Source organism: Symsagittifera roscoffensis, chromosome 2, assembly GCF_963678635.1.
Source record: "Symsagittifera roscoffensis chromosome 2, txSymRosc1.1, whole genome shotgun sequence".
Lineage (NCBI taxonomy): Eukaryota > Metazoa > Xenacoelomorpha > Acoela > Convolutidae > Symsagittifera > Symsagittifera roscoffensis.
The window spans coordinates 8,992,638-9,011,400 of NC_087063.1; the positions used below are offsets into that span (position 1 = coordinate 8,992,638).

General features: G+C 33.8%; 2 protein-coding genes across 3 annotated transcripts in view; one reads left to right on the top strand and one right to left on the bottom strand.

Annotated features, from left to right (window-relative positions):
• Positions 1-18,763, bottom strand: part of LOC134839467 (heterogeneous nuclear ribonucleoprotein D-like-B) — a 393,489-nt gene that overhangs the window by 241,417 nt on the left and 133,309 nt on the right. The window lies entirely within an intron of this gene.
• Positions 443-18,763, top strand: part of LOC134839097 (voltage-dependent calcium channel subunit alpha-2/delta-3-like) — a gene marked incomplete at its 5' end in the record, with an annotated part of 80,159 nt that continues 61,838 nt past the window's right edge. For both annotated transcript variants that reach the window (XM_063854526.1, XM_063854527.1), the window contains 11 exon segments: positions 443-502; positions 810-1,008; positions 4,151-4,282; positions 5,652-5,863; positions 6,604-6,768; positions 7,016-7,126; positions 17,071-17,199; positions 17,672-17,761; positions 17,858-17,914; positions 18,477-18,557; positions 18,632-18,706. In XM_063854526.1, the coding sequence (XP_063710596.1) occupies positions 443-502; positions 810-1,008; positions 4,151-4,282; positions 5,652-5,863; positions 6,604-6,768; positions 7,016-7,126; positions 17,071-17,199; positions 17,672-17,761; positions 17,858-17,914; positions 18,477-18,557; positions 18,632-18,706 (1,311 nt within the window).

The following is an 18,763-nucleotide window of genomic DNA, read 5'->3' on the forward strand; positions in this document are numbered from 1 at the left end:
AGCAGGGGCGGATCTAGGATTTTCTCGAGGGGGGGCGGATTTTCAAAAAATTTTCGAAAATTTTGACGACCTTTTTTTTTTTTTTAGGTCGATCAGATTGATTTTCCGAGCTTTCCCAAAGCAGTAAAAAGACCCTGTTGTGGTCAAATTTTCTGCGCCGCAGGCAATTTTTTGAAAAAACAGGTCAAAAGCGTTTTTTTTGGCGCGCGCTCCCCCTCAAAATTAGTATATATTGGCGCCAAAGGCGCCTTTAGAAAAATTTTAGGGTCGGTTGGCCAAAAATGGATTTCTTAAAAAGTATCAAAGGGGACCCTTTGGGTTGGCAGGGGTTCGAATCCCTGAGGGGGGGGGGGGGGAGGCGTCCGCCCCCCCCCCCTAAATCCGCCTCTGATTATGAGCATGCAATTTTGTAAAGCAATAAAGTAACACTAGAATATTCTAGAACATTGTAGACGAGACGGAAGAGAGGAACAAGAACCACCCGTACAGAGAAGATCTAGATGTAAGTCGAATTCAACTGCCTTTCAAACAATTTGTCTTCCTTGCCTCTCAACTTTCGCAATCAGCATCAGTATAATTTTGTGAGCAAGCATAAATGCGGTTTTTGCCGTCAGCATTCGTTTCAAAACGTAAATTGGGTTTTTGTCGTCAAACACACATAAGGCGATTTTTGCCGTCAATATTGGCTTGGGTGAATTTTAAGGCAATATTGGTAATCTATGCTGAAATAATAATTGAGTAATATTGAGTAATTGAGTAATAATAATAATTTTAAAAATATTGTCAGCAATGTTTCTTGCATCTTTCAGTTCGAGTATTATAACGCCAACTTCCTGAATGTCTACGACAACGTATCCGTGAAGTTTGAAAATGGGTCGACGGGGAAGGTTCCGAAGTTGCGGCAAGACTACCAGTATATGAACTTCACCACAAACGACAAGTTTCAAGACCAACTTATCAATTTCACATACAGCACACTGCAAGTGCCTGTCAACATATACAAAAAAGGTTAATAGTTTTTTGTAAAATCTTATCAAAAAGATTTTTTTTTTCAGCCCATATTTTGGGGCTGAATCTTTTGTGCAACTCCTCTGTATTTTTTTTCTATTGATGGCATATTCCAGTTCGGGCATGTTAGCATGCTGATGAATAGAAGTCAACAGCGAACTAGTTTTCTTGTTTGGTTGCCTGATAAAACTAATTTATACGATTGGTCGCGCTTATCTTCTATTAAAAATAAGAAAGCAAAGATCAAACCAGGATTCGAACCTGCTCCTTTTGGAATTACCACTAGGTTAACTTGGAACAAAAAATCAACAGACTACCCGTACTCAACAAAAGCTTCTAAACCGCCTAGAAAATTTATTATAAAGAATCTAATTTAATTTTTTTTGTGTTTTCGTACAGTAATTGTCTTTGACTTATCTTAACCATTTAGATTTGCAGTTGGTAACTTTGAAGCTAACTAAGTGTTACGGATAAGTTGTTGCTTTGACGTTTGATGAACTCCTGTTTAATGGCTTAGCCGTTAATGCGTTTTTAATGACGCAAGAGCGGAGATGCGAGCCCCGTAACCTAAAATAGTTTAAAAAATCTTTTTTCAAATGTCTCGTAGAGATTTTCCAGCGAGAAATCAGATTAGTTAGAAGGTATTTTTCGTCAGAAAAATGCTCGGTGAAATGAATCATCAACGAAGAACATTTAAAATTCGACCTGAGAGAATTAAAACACCCATTGTACGTTTTTCCTGCAAAACGCGGTGGAGCGGTATCTTGTCTCTATTTTTCTAGGCGGGGGTATTCTTATGATGGAGAAACCACATGATGGAAAATTTTTAGCTAATTAGAATCACTGGATGTTCCTATTGGCTATATGATTTTTGCACATAACCGAATTCTTTATTAACAGAAAAACAATTATAGCAGCACAGCAATGTTTTGCTGTACAATTTGCGCAGATAGACACAAAAAATTGTTTTAGTTTTAATTAAAAAAAAAATATTTTTAAAGTTTTTATAAACCGTTTGAGGTTGTTTTCTAATACCCGACTTCGACTTTGTAAAATTGTAAAATTCATCTTCTGCTTATATTCTAAATGGTCAATATTAATTTTTATGGCCAGGTTTTATTCGCTTTCTCTGAGATTTTTGTTCGAGATTATCAAATAATCAGTTCTGATTGGTTGAAAAGTAAAAATAAATTTCCAGCATTCCATCACTCCACCATGAGAGACCGCCCCTTCTTCTAGTAATCAAAATTTATTGGCTATTATCCGCGAGTAGTTTGTGGTCAAAAAAGGATCGCACGGTCAAAGTGCGCAGAAAGCAGAAGTAATATTACTTTCAGGCGGAGCCGCCTTTTTCAAAAGGGATCAAGCCGGTGGTATTCTCATGATGGTGAGACCAAACTATAGAAAACTTTTAACCAATCAGAATTGATAGACGTTCCTATCGGCTAAATCGTCGTGGACAATACCTGAGTCACTTTTAGCAAAATTGAATCATAGCAGTACAATTTGTGCAGATGAACAGAAAGTTTTTTGTTTTGTTCAATGACTGTTTTGAAAGATCGGTTTCAAGTTTTTTTACCAATGCCCGGCTTTGAGTTTTTGCGTTTTTTCTACTTTTTTTTGAATACTCATTTCTGGTTGACTAAAAGTAACTGAAAAAATTTCCGACATTCGGTCCTTCCATAATGCTATTCCTATATCCGATGGTAATTTCGCGGCGATAATTGGCTCTATATTTAATATAGTGCCCTATTCTGTTGACAAGCTCGCAACCCGTTGGTTCGACTGCGGCGATCACTACTCTGCTGTTTAGTCTTATGCTGAACGGTATAAGTTTAGTTTGATAATTTGTTAGCTCCTTATTCGACCAATCAAAAACCGAGTTGGATTTTTTTAGTACAAATGGGATCAATTTTTCGTTTTAGTAGAAATGAACCTCGGTACAAATGGGAGCTCACCATCCAAAAAATCCCGGTTCGATCCACACGATTCCCCCAACTTTTTTGTAGAATTGGTGTGAGTTAAAAAAACATACCAAGCATAGTTTTTTCTCACTTTCTTTTAAAGTCGGAACAAAAAGAATCCACAGTCGAGAATAGCTAGCTACCAGGAGCAGCATAAAATAAGTTTACAGCACTAAACTCTATAATTTACAGCAATCAAATGGTACATTTACCTCATGGGTTTTTGCTCAAAATATCTCGTCAGCCACCTTGCCAATATTGGTAAGCCAGGGGTAATTATTCAAAAAATTAACCAATCAAATCCCACCGCAAAAAAAAAAATTGCGATCGTATTGTTCCACAGCATTGGGACTTTAGTGGCATTTTGACACTGAGCGAGAAATAGAATTTTTGAGGCTTGTTTCCGACAGAAGTTGCAGCAATTTTGCTTCCAATAATTGAAAAAGTTATCAGTCCAGCGTCAATTGTTTCATACGATGGACTTGCTAATTTTCCAGTGAACCTTTTTTTCACATCGAACTGTCAATCACTCAGAGAGTTTTGAGAGCCTTGTTAGTAGAGTTCAGTCATACGTGTTTGAGTGCATATGCGAAAGGATCGCAAAAAAAAACGTTTTAAAGTGATTAAGGGGGCAACCGTCGACATAACAACTAGATTTTAAGACGAGTTCTTGTGGTGAGAGAGATATGACACAGAAAACAATATTCTACCAGAAAAAGAGTGAAAATAGCTCTGTTTTAATTAGGGGCTGCAGCAATTTTTAGGGACCAAACAAGTAAAATAAAGTGCCGTCACCGTCACGTGTAATTGCAAATAATGGCAGTAGGTTTTTTATGATCAACTGCTCATTCGGGTTTATTGTTTCAAAAGAGTACCGTCTAGAGAATAAATAAACCAGCCGAAGTATAAGCCAACCGAAAATGCGCAAAGTATAAACCAGCTGAAAAGTTACACTATATGAATAAAAATTGCATAGCTTCCGGAGCTGCTACTTTATTGTTGTTTAACTATTATATAACAATTACGTAATTTCGGCTGGTCAATTTTTCGATTGATTAATACTTGGGCTGGTTGATACTTCGGCTGGTTGATACTTCGGCTGGTTTATACTTCGGCTGGCTTATACTTCGGCTGGTTTAACTACGATAACTGTCTTAATACTCTCTGTATCTCTTTAGATCCGGCGGTGGTGAATGGTATCTTCATGACCGAGTCTCTCAACAAGGTGTTCTATGAGAACATGTTAAATGATTCCACCCTCACCTGGCAATACTTCGCCAGCTCCACTGGATTCTTCCGCAACTATCCAGGTCAGCAGCCAACATCCGCAGAGATCCAAGGGTCCAGTATTTTTATTTAATTATTTATTTATTTATTTATTTATTTATTTATTTATTTATTTATTTATTTATTTATTTATTTATTTATTTATTTATTTATTTATTTATTTATTTATTTATTTATTTATTTATTTATTTATTTATTTATTTATTTATTTATTTATTTATTTATTTATTTATTTATTTATTTATTTATTTATTTATTTATTTATTTATTTATTTATTTATTTATTTATTTATTTATTTATTTATTTATTTATTTATTTATTTATTTATTTATTTATTTATTTATTTATTTATTTATTTATTTATTTATTTATTTATTTATTTATTTATTTATTTATTTATTTATTTATTTATTTATTTATTTATTTATTTATTTATTTATTTATTTATTTATTTATTATTTATTTATTTCTTTCTTTCTTTATTGATTATTTATTTATTTATTTATTTATTTATTTATTTTTTTATTTATTTATTTATCTATTTTTTTTATTTATTTATTTGTTTATTTATTTAATTATTTATTTATTTATTTATTTATTTATTTATTTATTTATTTATTCATTTATTCGTGGTTTCTGCGATTCGCAGAGGCTGCATGAAAGCAGGGGCGGATATATGATTTTCTCGAGGGGGCGGATTTTCAAAAAAAAAAAATCGAAAGTTTTGACGACCTTTTTTTTAGGTCGACCAAATTGATTTTCCGAGCCCTCCTAAAGCAGTAAAAAGACGCTGATTCGGCCAAATTTTCTGCACCGCAGTCAAATTTTTGAAAAAACAGTTAAAAAAAAGCTGTTTTTGGGTAGAAAAAAAAACAGGTCAGAAAATTTTGACAAACAAAATCGCGTGGGTCGGCAGGGGGTCGAATTCCTGAGGGAAGGGGGGGGGGGAGCGTCCGCCCTCCCCCTAAATCCGCTCCTGCATGAAAGGCTATAAAGGCCTGTCTAAGCATATAGTTTTTTTACTTCTCTATGCTGCAATTGTAATTAATGATTCTTGTCGGCTGAGATTTTTTGGATCGCTGTCGGAGAAAAGATCCAAGAGTCCAAGATCCAGTCTTTGTTGTACTTTAATTTTTCAAAATTATGCCGTGATTATGATGAACTTAAATCGTCTTGGAAAAAAATGTATTACAAAAAATCACCAGATATTATATTTTCTCAGCTTCCCGTCCATCTTTTCTCAAAAAAATATTTATAAGTACAAGAAACTAGAGCGGCCATAACAATAACAGCTGTATTCCCAGTTTGACCAGAACTTTTCTGCTTTTTTTTAAAAAAAAACTTCTCAACAAAAATTTTCTTCTTGCAAAAAAGTGTCACTTAAACTTCAGGTGTAACTTGGGACACCGAGGACGGTCAAATAGACCATTTTGACGCCCGAGACAGACCGTGGTACCTGCAGGCATCTCACTCTCCTAAAGACATCGTCATTCTCTTAGACACGAGTGGCAGCATGACCGGAAGTCGGGAGTTCGTCGCCCGGAACGCAATCCATCACATCATCGAAACCCTATTGGACGACGACTTCTTCAATATCATAACTGTTACGTAACTTGCATAACGTAATGTATGCTGCTAATGTAAAAACTTCAAACCATTGACTCATGTGGATTTTGGGTTGACGGGGTTAAAGCAAAAAAATTGTTAGTGGTTTTTTGAATTTTCATGCTCTCCAAAACCAAAGGCTTTAAGATCCAAAACTGTTTGAGAAAAATAACATTTTAGATTCTCAGAACGCTTGTTCGGGTAACAAAGCCCGATCACCACTGAGCGGATTTTGGAGTTTTTCATTTAGGAGGAGAGAGAGAGAGAGAGAGAGAGAGAGAGAGAGAGATAAGGAGGGAAGGGGGAAAGGGAGGTGTCCCTATAAATCCGCATCAGCTATCAGGGGCGGATCTACATTTTCTCGGAGGGGGGTTGGGGGTGGGGGGTTTTTGATGCGGATTTTCAAATTTTTTTTGTTATGTTGACCAAATTGTTTTTCCGAGCGCTCCCAGAACACTAATAAGACCCCATTTTGGCAAAAAAAATTGCGCCACAGGCAAGTTTCTAGGCCTTTTCTGGGCAGTTTTGACCAAAAAATTGTAGCCAGGGGGTCAAATCCGCTGCTGTCCGCTATTAAAGTCTGGAAATTAATCACAGACATCGACCCGGGTAAACTCTGAGACATGAATATCAGCTGGTTTACATACCGTGACCGTTTCGGTGTGGGTTATAATTTGGCTGGTTGATTCACATACTCACTTTAGTTTTTTTATCATTGCTGAATTGTTCATTTTTTAGTTCTCGGAAGACGTGACATACTTGGAAGAGTGCTTCACAGATACTTTAGTTCAAGCCAACTCGGACAACAAAGAGTATCTGAAAGGAAAGACGAAAGAAATCGAGTCGAATGGAATCGCCAATTTCGAGAGGGCATTGGAAGTAGCCTTCAAACTACTTAATGCGGTAAATTATCTCCTTATTACTTCATTATAATTAAATTATCTACTGAAACATTTCATTTTTGGCTCAATTTGAGAAGAAAACAGAAGACTATGGCATTTTTTATTGCTCCAAACGCTGCGAAAAAACAAACCCAACATAAACATGGTCTCATAACCTGAAAAATATGAAATTATTTTGTGTTTCAATTTTTCTTTTTTTTGCTATATCAGTGAAAAAAGTAAATAATTGATCTTTTTTTAAATTTCAGTCGAAGGTGAACAAAACAGGGTCCAGTTGCAGTCAAGCTATTATGCTACTCACAGATGGGGCAGTAGAAAACTTCGAACACATCTTCACTAAATACAACGCACGAAAAGAGGCAAGTTAAAATAGTTTTTTTGAAATTCTGATTTCCTCGTGAACTATCCCCGTCCTCTTAGATTGTTTTTTTTCTCGAAACAACTTGATTGAAATTAGCTTTGGAGTTGCGGTTGAAATCGAACTCTTTAAGATCTTTTTATGAGGTACTAAAAATTTACTCGGAAAAGCATACAAAAAAATTCAAAATTCATAGATTCATAGAGTCACAAATCATAACCGAGTTAATGAGCCATTGAAATTGTTTTTTTTTTGCCAGATTTTCAGTTTACATTCAACTCAATGTGCCAAATTATACCTGAACCCCCCTCGATCTTTTCATTCGGTTTACTAACTACATTAACCAACTAAATTAGCAATCGTTGATTTGCAGCTGAGTTGATTCTGGTCTGCTCTTCAGTTCTTGCCATTGTCCATTTTGACAAAGTTTCTTGTCCCGTTTAATTGAGTTAGAGTCAAACAAAACGGAGCAGACGTCTCTTGATTCTGCTGTCAATTTTGGCTCTACGGGGAAACAAGTACTGCTTATTTAGAGATTCTCCTCCCCTGAATTAGCCATAAATTCGGCAATCAGAATTTCATGTTTTTATAAAAAAAGGTGCAAGTTTATATTTCCAGTAGAGCTAAAATGAACTAAATAAATGCAAAATAACTTGCAAACAGTAGAAGTTTTGATTGATGATATTTTCAGATTGATAAGATGCAAAAATTGCTGTAAACAGTAATAAATTTGATTGATGATATTTTCAGTCGAGCAAAAAATTACCTCATTATGAATCTTAACCTAGAAAAATGAACATTAGATCTCATCACGAAAAATACCAAAAAATGACTGAATCACGCTTTTAGCCTGTCTGGAAAAAAAATTATATCGTGTAGTTGTTAGCGTGTAAATTATGATAGGAGACTCAAAAAATAAAAGAATGCTTTCAGACGTAAGAGCTTGCAATCGTAGCGTTAAACGTTTGCGCCACTTTTTTAAATGCATGAAAAATTGTTGGGCAAAGTTTTTCTTTGAACTAATAAAAACAATAGTTTTTCAGTAATAGCTATAACCGTTTGAACATATGTATTCCATGTGTTTGAATACGAAAGTTTGTTTCACAGGCAATCGTGTTTTGTAAACTTTTGTTGGTTTGGTAGTTAGCTGGTTTGCTGGATGAAAAGGTTCGCGGTTTTGTATTCTTGTATATGGCGCTCAACGCGTAAGCGCAACTCATGTGAGACAGTGATTAATCCAAACTCCGACAAGTTCAAATAAGTGTTCAAATTTCAATTGAGGTAAGCTAATCACAACCTTTTCAACAATTAACTCCTTTCAAGAAAATGGGCTGGTTGTCAAGTATGAAAATTTTCAACCACCCAGGTTGACCAAAAATGCGACTCATAAAATTTTCATATATCAGACAATGATCATGTCATGCATAAACATGTCATACAGAAGAAAAAGGAGGTTTTAGCCTGTTTGAAAAGGTTTATCCAAAGAAACGGAAAAAGATCCAATTTTTTGTGTATCCGTTACGTTATGCACCCAAAAATTACTTTATGCACACAAAACATTAAAAACTGCATGCTAATTTTCTTTTTGAAGAATGTTTGTTTGAGTACAAATTTCGATTTGCAGCTGAAAAAAAAAACAAAAAAAAATTTTTTAAGGCAATTTCAAAATTACTCGTCGACATCAAAAAAGTTGCTAGTCATACAATTTCCATATATGGAAACTGTATGACTTGCATTTTTTGACTAAGAATTTTCCCTTTAACTTAGTAGGATACACCCGACATTTATGCCAAAACAGTTATTTGAAACTTCGAGGACACCATTTTAACAAAATCTATGAAACTTATACCGTGCTGGTTTGAATTATCCGGACAAAACAAATAAAATTTGAGTTTTCAAACACGTTTTTCTCAAATTGGGTTAAGATTAGACAAAAATTAATAGAAAAAAAGTTGATCAAAATTATTATGGTGCAATTTTTTCTCCGAATATCTAAACCAAATTTTTACCCCAAAAATGGGTCATTTTGGTTTTTTCAATTAATCAAGAATTACACTGAAACTACCTTGTTGATTGATGAGGAATTTATATCCAAGAAGCCACTTACACAGTCACACAAAGTTCTAGAAAGATTAAATCTCAAAAAATTCCAGTAAATTGTTTAGAAATTGTTTTTAATCAAAGACTGGGTTTTATATACTAATAATCACGTTTCTTGACTCTTGACAATCAAGCAAAAATGTTTTCTCATTACAGATTTTTGGAGATTTAACCTTCCTAGAACTTTGTTGGACTGTGAAAGAGGCTTCTTGTTATATATATATATATATATATATATATATATATATATATATATATATAAAAATATATATTCCTCAACAATTAACAAAGTAGTTTCAGCGTAATTCTTGATTAATAGAAAAAAGCCAAAATGACCCATTTTTGGGGTAAAATTTTGGTTGAGAATTTCGGTGAAAAAATTGCACCATCTTAATTTTAATGAAATTCTAAGCAACTCTTGTTCTATTCACTTTTTGTCTCAATTTAACTCAAGTTGAGAAAAACGGGTTTGAAAATTTAAGTTTTGTTCGTTTTGTCCGGATAATTTAAATCAACACTTTTGAAAATTTGTAAGATTTTGCAAAACTCTTTGAAAATTTGATGACACCATTTTAGCAAAATGTGTGAAATTTATATGCTTAGTATTTTTTCATAGACTTAGTTTATGGAATTGTAAGATTAGTTCTGTGGTCTACTGAGGTCAACCCGGGCAATTAGATTGCAGCAAAGTTCGAATTATGAAAAGAACAATTTAGTGCTAGTTTACAGCTTTTTTTTATAGGTTCGCAGTTTTTTAGTTGAAATCATAGAGGTGGAAATTGTTTAGTAGTTTCGCTAATCAATCCGAAAAAATCCGATCAGCTCAAAAAATATTCATACTTTTTTGATTTATTTCGATTCTGTGTGAAAAATTATTTCAAAGAATTGTTCGTCTTATTATTTTAAAGACTCAATTTGGTTGCTTTTTTTCTTCCTTTTTATCGCAATAAAACGTTTCGTAGAGTTCCCATAGCATTAAGTGAAAAATTCCGGTGAAAATTAACTCTGCCAAAACATTCATCAAGGTAAAACAATTTTCCCAAATTTTTGATGTAAAAAAAGAAGAAAGTGCACCGAGAATAAATTTTTCAAAACTGAAAAATAAACAAACAGTTAAGAAATTGGGTTGATTTGAAAAAAAGTGCAAGTTTATATTTCCAGCAGAGCTAAAATGAACTAAATAAATGCAAAATAACTTGCAAACAGTAGAAGTTTTGATTGATGATATTTTCAGATTGATAAGATTGCAAAAATTGCTGTAAACAGTAATAAATTTGATTGATGATATTTTCAGTCGAGCAAAAAATTACCTCATTATGAATCTTAACCTAGAAAAATGAACATTAGATTTCATCGCAAAAAATACCAAAAAATGACTGAATCACGCTTTTAGCCTGTCTGAAAAAAAAAATTATATCGTGTAGTTGTTAGCGTGTACATTATGATAAAAGAATGCTTTCAGACGTAAGAGCTTGCAATCGTAGCTTTAAACTTTTTTAAATGCAAAATTGTTGGGCAAAGTTTTTCTTTGAACTAATAAATACAATAGTTTTTCAGTAATAGCTATAACCGTTTGAACATATGTATTCCATGTTTTTGAATACGAAAGTTTGTTTCACAGGCAATCGTGTTTTGTAAACTTTTGTTGGTTTGGTAGTTAGCTGGTTTGCTGGATGAAAAGGTTCGCGGTTTTGTATTCTTGTATATGGCGCTCAACGCGTAAGCGCAACTCATGTGAGACAGTGATTAATCCAAACTCCGACAAGTTCAAATAAGTGTTCAAATTTCAATTGAGGTAAGCTAATCACAACCTTTTCAACAATTAACTCCTTTCAAGAAAATGGGCTGGTTGTCAAGTATGAAAATTTTCAACCACCCAGGTTGACCAATAATGCGACTCATAAAATTTTCATATATCAGACAATGATCATGTCATGCATAAACATGTCATACAGAAGAAAAAGGAGGTTTTAGCCTGTTTGAAAAGGTTTATCCAAAGAAACGGAAAAAGATCCAATTTTTTGTGTATCCGTTACGTTATGCACCCAAAAATTACTTTATGCACACAAAACATTAAAAGCTGCATGCTAATTTTCTTTTTGAAGAATGTTTGTTTGAGTACAAATTTCGATTTGCAGCTGAAAAAAAACAAAAAAAATTTTTTAAGGCAATTTCAAAATTACTCGTCGACATCAAAAAGTTGCTAGTCATACAATTTCCATATATGGAAACTGTATGACTTGCATTTTTTGACTAAGAATTTTCCCTTTAACTTAGTAGGATACACCCGACATTTATGCAAAACAGTTATTTGAAACTTCGAGGACACCATTTTAACAAAATCTATGAAACTTATACCGTGCTGGTTTGAATTATCCGGACAAAACAAATAAAATTTGAGTTTTCAAACACGTTTTTCTCAAATTGGGTTAAGATTAGACAAAAATTAATAGAAAAAAAGTTGATCAAAATTATTATGGTGCAATTTTTTCTCCGAATATCTAAACCAAATTTTTACCCCAAAAATGGGTCATTTTGGCTTTTTTCAATTAATCAAGAATTACACTGAAACTACCTTGTTGATTGATGAGGAATTTATATCACAAGAAGCCACTTACACAGTCACACAAAGTTCTAGAAAGATTAAATCTCAAAAAATTCCAGTAAATTGTTTAGAAATTGTTTTTAATCAAAGACTGGGTTTTATATACTAATAATCACGTTTCTTGACTCTTGACAATCAAGCAAAAATGTTTTCTCATTACAGATTTTGGAGATTTAACCTTCCTAGAACTTTGTTGGACTGTGAAAGAGGCTTCTTGTTATATATATATATATATATATATATATATATATATATATATATATATAAAAAAATATATATTCCTCAACAATTAACAAAGTAGTTTCAGCGTAATTCTTGATTAATAGAAAAAAGCCAAAATGACCCATTTTTGGGGTAAAATTTTGGTTGAGAATTTCGGTGAAAAAATTGCACCATCTTAATTTTAATGAAATTCTAAGCAACTCTTGTTCTCTTCACTTTTTGTCTCAATTTAACTCAAGTTGAGAAAAACGGGTTTGAAAATTTAAGTTTTGTTCGTTTTGTCCGGATAATTTAAATCAACACTTTTGAAAATTTGTAAGATTTTGCAAAACTCTTTGAAAATTTGATGACACCATTTTAGCAAAATGTGTGAAATTTATATGCTTAGTATTTTTTCATAGACTTAGTTTATGGAATTGTAAGATTAGTTCTGTGGTCCTACTGAGGTCAACCCGGGCAATTAGATTGCAGCAAAGTTCGAATTATGAAAAGAACAATTTAGTGCTAGTTTACAGCTTTTTTTATAGGTTCGCAGTTTTTTAGTTGAAATCATAGAGGTGGAAATTGTTTAGTAGTTTCGCTAATCAATCCGAAAAAATCCGATCAGCTCAAAAAATATTCATACTTTTTTGATTTATTTCGATTCTGTGTGAAAAATTATTTCAAAGAATTGTTCGTCTTATTATTTTAAAGACTCAATTTGGTTGCTTTTTTTCTTCCTTTTTATCGCAATAAAACGTTTCGTAGAGTTCCCATAGCATTAAGTGAAAAATTCCTGTGGTAGGTGAAAATTAACTCTGCCAAAACATTCATCAAGCTAAAACAATTTTCCCAAATTTTTGATGTAAAAAAAGAAGAAAGTGCACCGAGAATAAATTTTTCAAAACTGAAAAATAAACAAACAGTTAAGAAATTGGGTTGATTTGAAAATTGTTAAACAACTTTCCAAATTTCCAAATAATCTAACGTCATGAAAATCATAAATTGTAAGTAAATCAGATGCAAGATCGAAGATGAAATGAGGATTAATAGGGCTTATAATTGATTTTAATGGATTTTACTGCATAGCAATTAAATTAAAGTTGGGATAAAATAAACCAATCATAATTTGTATCAAAAATTAGATGGATAAATTCATTTTAGTTCCTTTTGAAAAAAATGAGATTTTTTTTTTCGTTTTTATTGGTGTTATTAACTTCAGAAAAAATTATATGAATCATAATATCATCAATTATTAACATCTGAAATTGGATGTGATTTAGAAAAATAGGTTTTCTTCATCATGTATTTGGGAAAGGTTTCTAGAAAGTTCAAAAACGTGCCATTTTTTCGATCAATAGATTCTTGTTGAGGACTGGTGCTGCAGACTTTCAATAACAATGGCGAAATCATATCAAAAGGCACTTATTTTTTTGTCTAGTTGCTGCGTTTAGTCGGCAGTAAAATGTAGAGATGGAGAGAAAATTTTTCAAAGTTCTACCAATTGTGCCCACAAATCAAGAAATAACTGACATTTAACATCAAAAAATTTCATTAGTTTTCGCTTTCGAAACATTAGATCTTGAAATCATTGAAAAGATGTGAGTTTTCTCAGCGACTATCAGAAGTTGAAACAAATACATGCCCATTTTTAGTTTTTCTCAACGCGTATCGATTTTTTTCCAAATCACTGTGAATTGAAATAAACTAAGTAGAGAAACTAACCTCCTAGAAGGGATTAGATGAAAGTAAATGAATTAGTTAATTAAATGCCTGAGCTGAAAGATGTCTAAGGACGATTTTGCTTTCTTTCAGCCACTCTGGTTAAATATAGCAGGTGTAGGTCGACAATTTGATGATGTGGTCCAGACGGGTGAAAGTGAATAATTTTTATACGTTTTGGTCGAATAGTATAACACGTGCTCAAACCTCACTTATAAAACTTAGTTGATCTAATCGTCGGAGAGAGTCGCATTCGAGCTATAAACAGCCGATCCTACTTTGTTTTGTTGAATTAAAGATAGTGATTAAAAGGCTGCCATTAAGAGCCATTTTTTCGATTTGCAGCACAAAGATAAAAACTATTTGAACTTGAATAATTCGGATGAGTTGGTCATTTTTGTTGAGATGGTCAAAGTACGACAGAACTAGTCATCATAGCCAGAACTAGGGATGCAAAGAATGCAAGATGGCCGGGTTGACGTCCATACAGGAAAAAGCTTAATATACCTCTTCATTTATGGAGTATACAGACAAAATGCTTATCATGCAATTTTCATCGATGATTTTTTTAATCGATGCATTTTTTCAATCGAAACTTTTGTTTCAAAATTTATCTTAAATTGGTTTATAACTCTGTGTGAAAATGTAAACATCAACTAACATGGCTAAAACTACCAAATTTAATTTATCTGCGTGGTAGCTGCCACTTACATTGTGAACTAAATTATGATAAAAATTCTTGGTTAGCGTGTTTTATGATAAAACACGAAATTTCAATGTAAAAAAACTTGGAGTTTTCGTTAAAATTTATTCAACTATTTCATAGTATGGGAAAAATGCTTATCTGCAATTTCATGTTATACAAAAAATTTCTTATGCTCTTTTTAATACAATTTTGTGATAAAACATCATTGCAAAAAGCTTGTTATCTAATTCCAGACCGTGGAAAAATGGTTATTATAAAGTTCCATACCCTGGAAAAATTCTTATGTTCCTCTTTTCATGCAATTTTTTCAGTCCACGAAATTATATGGAACTGTTATATGAAAAGCAATTTTTTCATAGTATGAAAGTGTAAAAAAAAAATTTGTCAACCCGGGTGGCTGGATTTTACAGAGGTATTATGATCTTAAAAGCTTGTGCTGCCCATGAGGTTTTTTTTGGTGTTTTGAGAGGAGGGGGATAAAAGTATCAGAAGGAGGGAGTTTGAATTCTTTGCATTCCATTATCCTGATTGGCTTGTGTGATAAGAACCTACTTGTTTCCTCCCGCCGTCAATGAAAGAAGGCTTGGCTGCAAAACACTCGAATGAATCCTTTCTGTGAATTGCCTCCAGTTGATTTAGTACTCGACACATATTTGGGTGGGCTCCGCTGAAATATGATTGAATCCCGAAACGCCAGCGATAAATCGTGATTCGTTTCATAGGTCACTTTCAGACCCAATTCATTAATTTTTCTTAATGTAACAATTCATTAATGCAACTCTGGGAGAGATGGAAAAAACAACCCGATAAATGTGCTTCGGGGAATGTTTTTTGGAAGGACTGAAGAGCAGCTTGCTCAAAATCTAACAAAATTTTTTCAGGCCGGCAGTTGGGTGCTAAATCAATTAACGCCTGCAAGAAGCGATTCGAGCAAATCCAGTTTTCTGTAGACTTATTTTTTCGCTTGAAAAAAAATTCATGGCCGGACGCTATAGGAATTGGCTTGTTTTTAGATGAAACTGTGAACGCGAAAGAAGACTCAATCATAATATGTTTATTGAGTTTGCGTTTGTTTATCACTTGAGTAAAGTATAAAGTGACTGTCAGAATTCAATTTTTGACAGAATTTTTACGTCAAATTGTTATAAATTAGCACAAGCAGCTTTTTTAGTAATCATGAAAGTTTAGCGAAAAGTCTAATTGAAAAGTAATTACAAACTTGTAGATAAGAGTCTTAAGTAAATTATGAAGCCTTAGCATGTATAACTAAGATAAACCAAGTTTTTCCCTATGGTGCGTGTGTTAATTGCAGTATTAACGTTGGTGTGATAAGAGTTCAGATAAGGAATTCATACAGCATTAATTTTAATAGTGAAATGAATAGGTGTTAAAATGTACTGTGTGAAACTGGAAAATAGGAGTTATATTGTTGTCGATTTAAATTGTTTATTAGTGAAATGACTAAGTTTTAAAATGTACGGTGTTAAATTGTATGTCATTAAAATGTAGGAAACCCGATTCCACGGGTTTATTTGGATAGAAAGATTTCTGATGCCTCTAAAATTTTTAGCGTCTGGTGTTCCGCCGTTATTTTTTAAGTCATTCTGTAGAGCACTTATTACTGCTATGTTGCGCTGATTTATCCACAAGGGAAAGGACCAACATACGAGCTGTTCAGTTTTTAGATGAGAACCGCTGTTGTGCCCATGGTTAAGCTATACATGCAATTTTTGATTATTTTTTTCGGGCTATGAAATTTTGACTCACACTCAAGCGGCAAGCATGGATTATGAGTGGGCCTCGAACGTCCCACTTTTCGATTGAGACCCGGAGATGCAACAATTTACCACCGCTCCCCTAGTTTCAACTTTCTTTTTGGTCTCGTTTCTGCGTGTGGATAATTGAATATAGCAGACCTAAAAATGGATTCAGGCTTCGTTTTTTTTATAGCTTGGATTCTGGAAAAAGTGTTTATGAACATCATTGTTCTGGAGGGTTTCTGGAAAAATCGCTTCAGGAACCTCATTCTGCTTGAGTTTCATAGGAAGCAGGGGCGAATCCAGGATTTTCTCGAGGGGGCGGATTTTCGAAAACTTTTCCAAAATTTTATCGACCTTTTTTTAGGTCGACCAAATTGATTTTCTGAGCTCTCCCAAACCACTATAAAGACCAAAATTTGACCAAAGCCTTTTTTCTCCCTTATCTCAAAATAGTTCAAAGGGGGGACCCTTTGGGTCGGTAGGGGGTCGAATCCCTGAGAAGGGGAAGCGTCCCCCCCCTCCTAAATCCGCTACTGATAGGAAGTATTCGCTGCATGGGCCCGTTTTTGTTTTATCTAGCCAAATTCTTGTCTCCGTTGTCTTCAATTTGCTTTCATCGGTCACTTTGGGACCCAGGTTAGTGCTAATGCCGAAGCAAGGGAGCAGTAAAAAAAAATCAACCGGCGAAATACTTTGACAAATTTTCAACTATATCCTAAACCGAAATCCTCAAAATTTTTAAGCGTTTCCCGTCCCATGGAAGAAACGATTTGACGGCACTGGCACTCGGTACAGACAAGAGTTATGATCCACGCTTTTGCCTGAAACATGAATGGCCAATTTTTTTTCAGGTGCGTGTGTTCACGTACATCATCGGACGAGACGTAAAAAACTCTGAGCCAGTGAAATGGATGGCGTGCAACAATAAGGGCTACTACACACAAATAGCCACTTTAGCAGACGTCAAAATAAACATCATGGTACGGCACTTTTTCCAAGAAAAGACTGCATATAGCTCAATAAAATAAAAATGCAATATATAAACTGAAAACAGTTTATAATTTTTAACTTAGTTAAATTTCGCTTGTTTTCGTTGAAATAGGTGAGGTAAAAAAGAATTATCTAAAAAAAATTTTATGCAGTGTACTTCATACTTATCAAATAGTGGCTTCAAATTTTAGTAGCGAGGGGCAGTTTTGGGAATCTCTTTAACTATCCCCCTAATGTACCTAGTAACGAAAAGCTACACCTATAAAGAAATATTTCAATGGTTAAGAATCTGCAAATTTTGTACCTAGCAACGATTTATCAACCCCCCTTTGTGCAAAAGAGGAGAAAATAGTTTAAAGATCCTTTTTGGACATTGAAGTTCCTGCCATTGTTCCCCAATACCCCCTCTCCCCCATGTGCTTCAAAATCTTCTGCTTCTGATTTTTCTAAATATCTGTTTAGCAATACATACACGTGTTGAGTCGGCCAATGGTGATTGAAAAGAAATACCAGTTCAAATGGACCAATGTGTACATGGATGTGGGGTCTGCAGTAAGTTCATTTTTGTCAAGATAAACACCTTTTAGCCGAAAGGTCAACCTGCCTAATTTTTTCTCTCTTTTAAAAAAAAAAATCGGTATCTTTCAGGGTCTCCGGTTGATGACAACGGTGTCCATTCCAGCATTCGACAAAGCCGTAGGAAGGGTGAGAAATTATCTCCTTACATTCAGTTTATAAAAACTATAAAAGAATAATAGTTATTAAAAACATCAATAAATCAAATTAATGGGAATGGTTGTTGTTAACCTTGAGCTAAAATTAGTTTCATTTGAACATTAAAGAAAAGCTTAATTGAAAAAATTCAGGGTTGTTTCTGTCAAGTTTGGCAATTGAGCGGATGAGAGCAAGACATCAAGAAGCTCTTATGCGGATAATTTTGCGGATTTGAGTCTGTAATCCCCTGTCAGAAATTTTTTCCACCGGCAACCCCATGTTTTCACCCCTCTTAGTTGACTGACCCATCAAAATGGGCGCCATTATTTATTGATTTTCAGAGGTGACCGTGTTTCAAATTGGATTTTTTTGTCGAAACTTTCAAAAAAAATGCGCAATATATATATAATTTCCTCTCTCCAGCAGATACTGAAGCAAAATTATTTTATGTTATTTTAGCGTTGTTTACTAAAAAGTAGCCCAAATGTAAGAGCCAACTTTGGCCTCTTACCTGTTTTCGAGTACAAAAGTTTTCGCAAATTTGATTTTCTAGGAAAACGAAGGAAACTTGCTCGGCGTTGCAGGGGTAGATGTGCCCATTTCAGAGATGAACAAGTTCACTCCATCATTCCAGGTGTGAAAAGATTCCTCGTCAGACTGTGAAAAAAATGAATTAGTTTGACCAGGTGTGAATAATGTTTGTTTCAGCTGGGCTTCAACGGATACACGTTTGCAATCACAAACAATGGATACATTATCTTCCATCCAGATCTGAGACCTAAAGTGGGTTTTCCCGAGCTTCAAATTTTCATTGAAACTATTACATGGAACGGCGAAGAT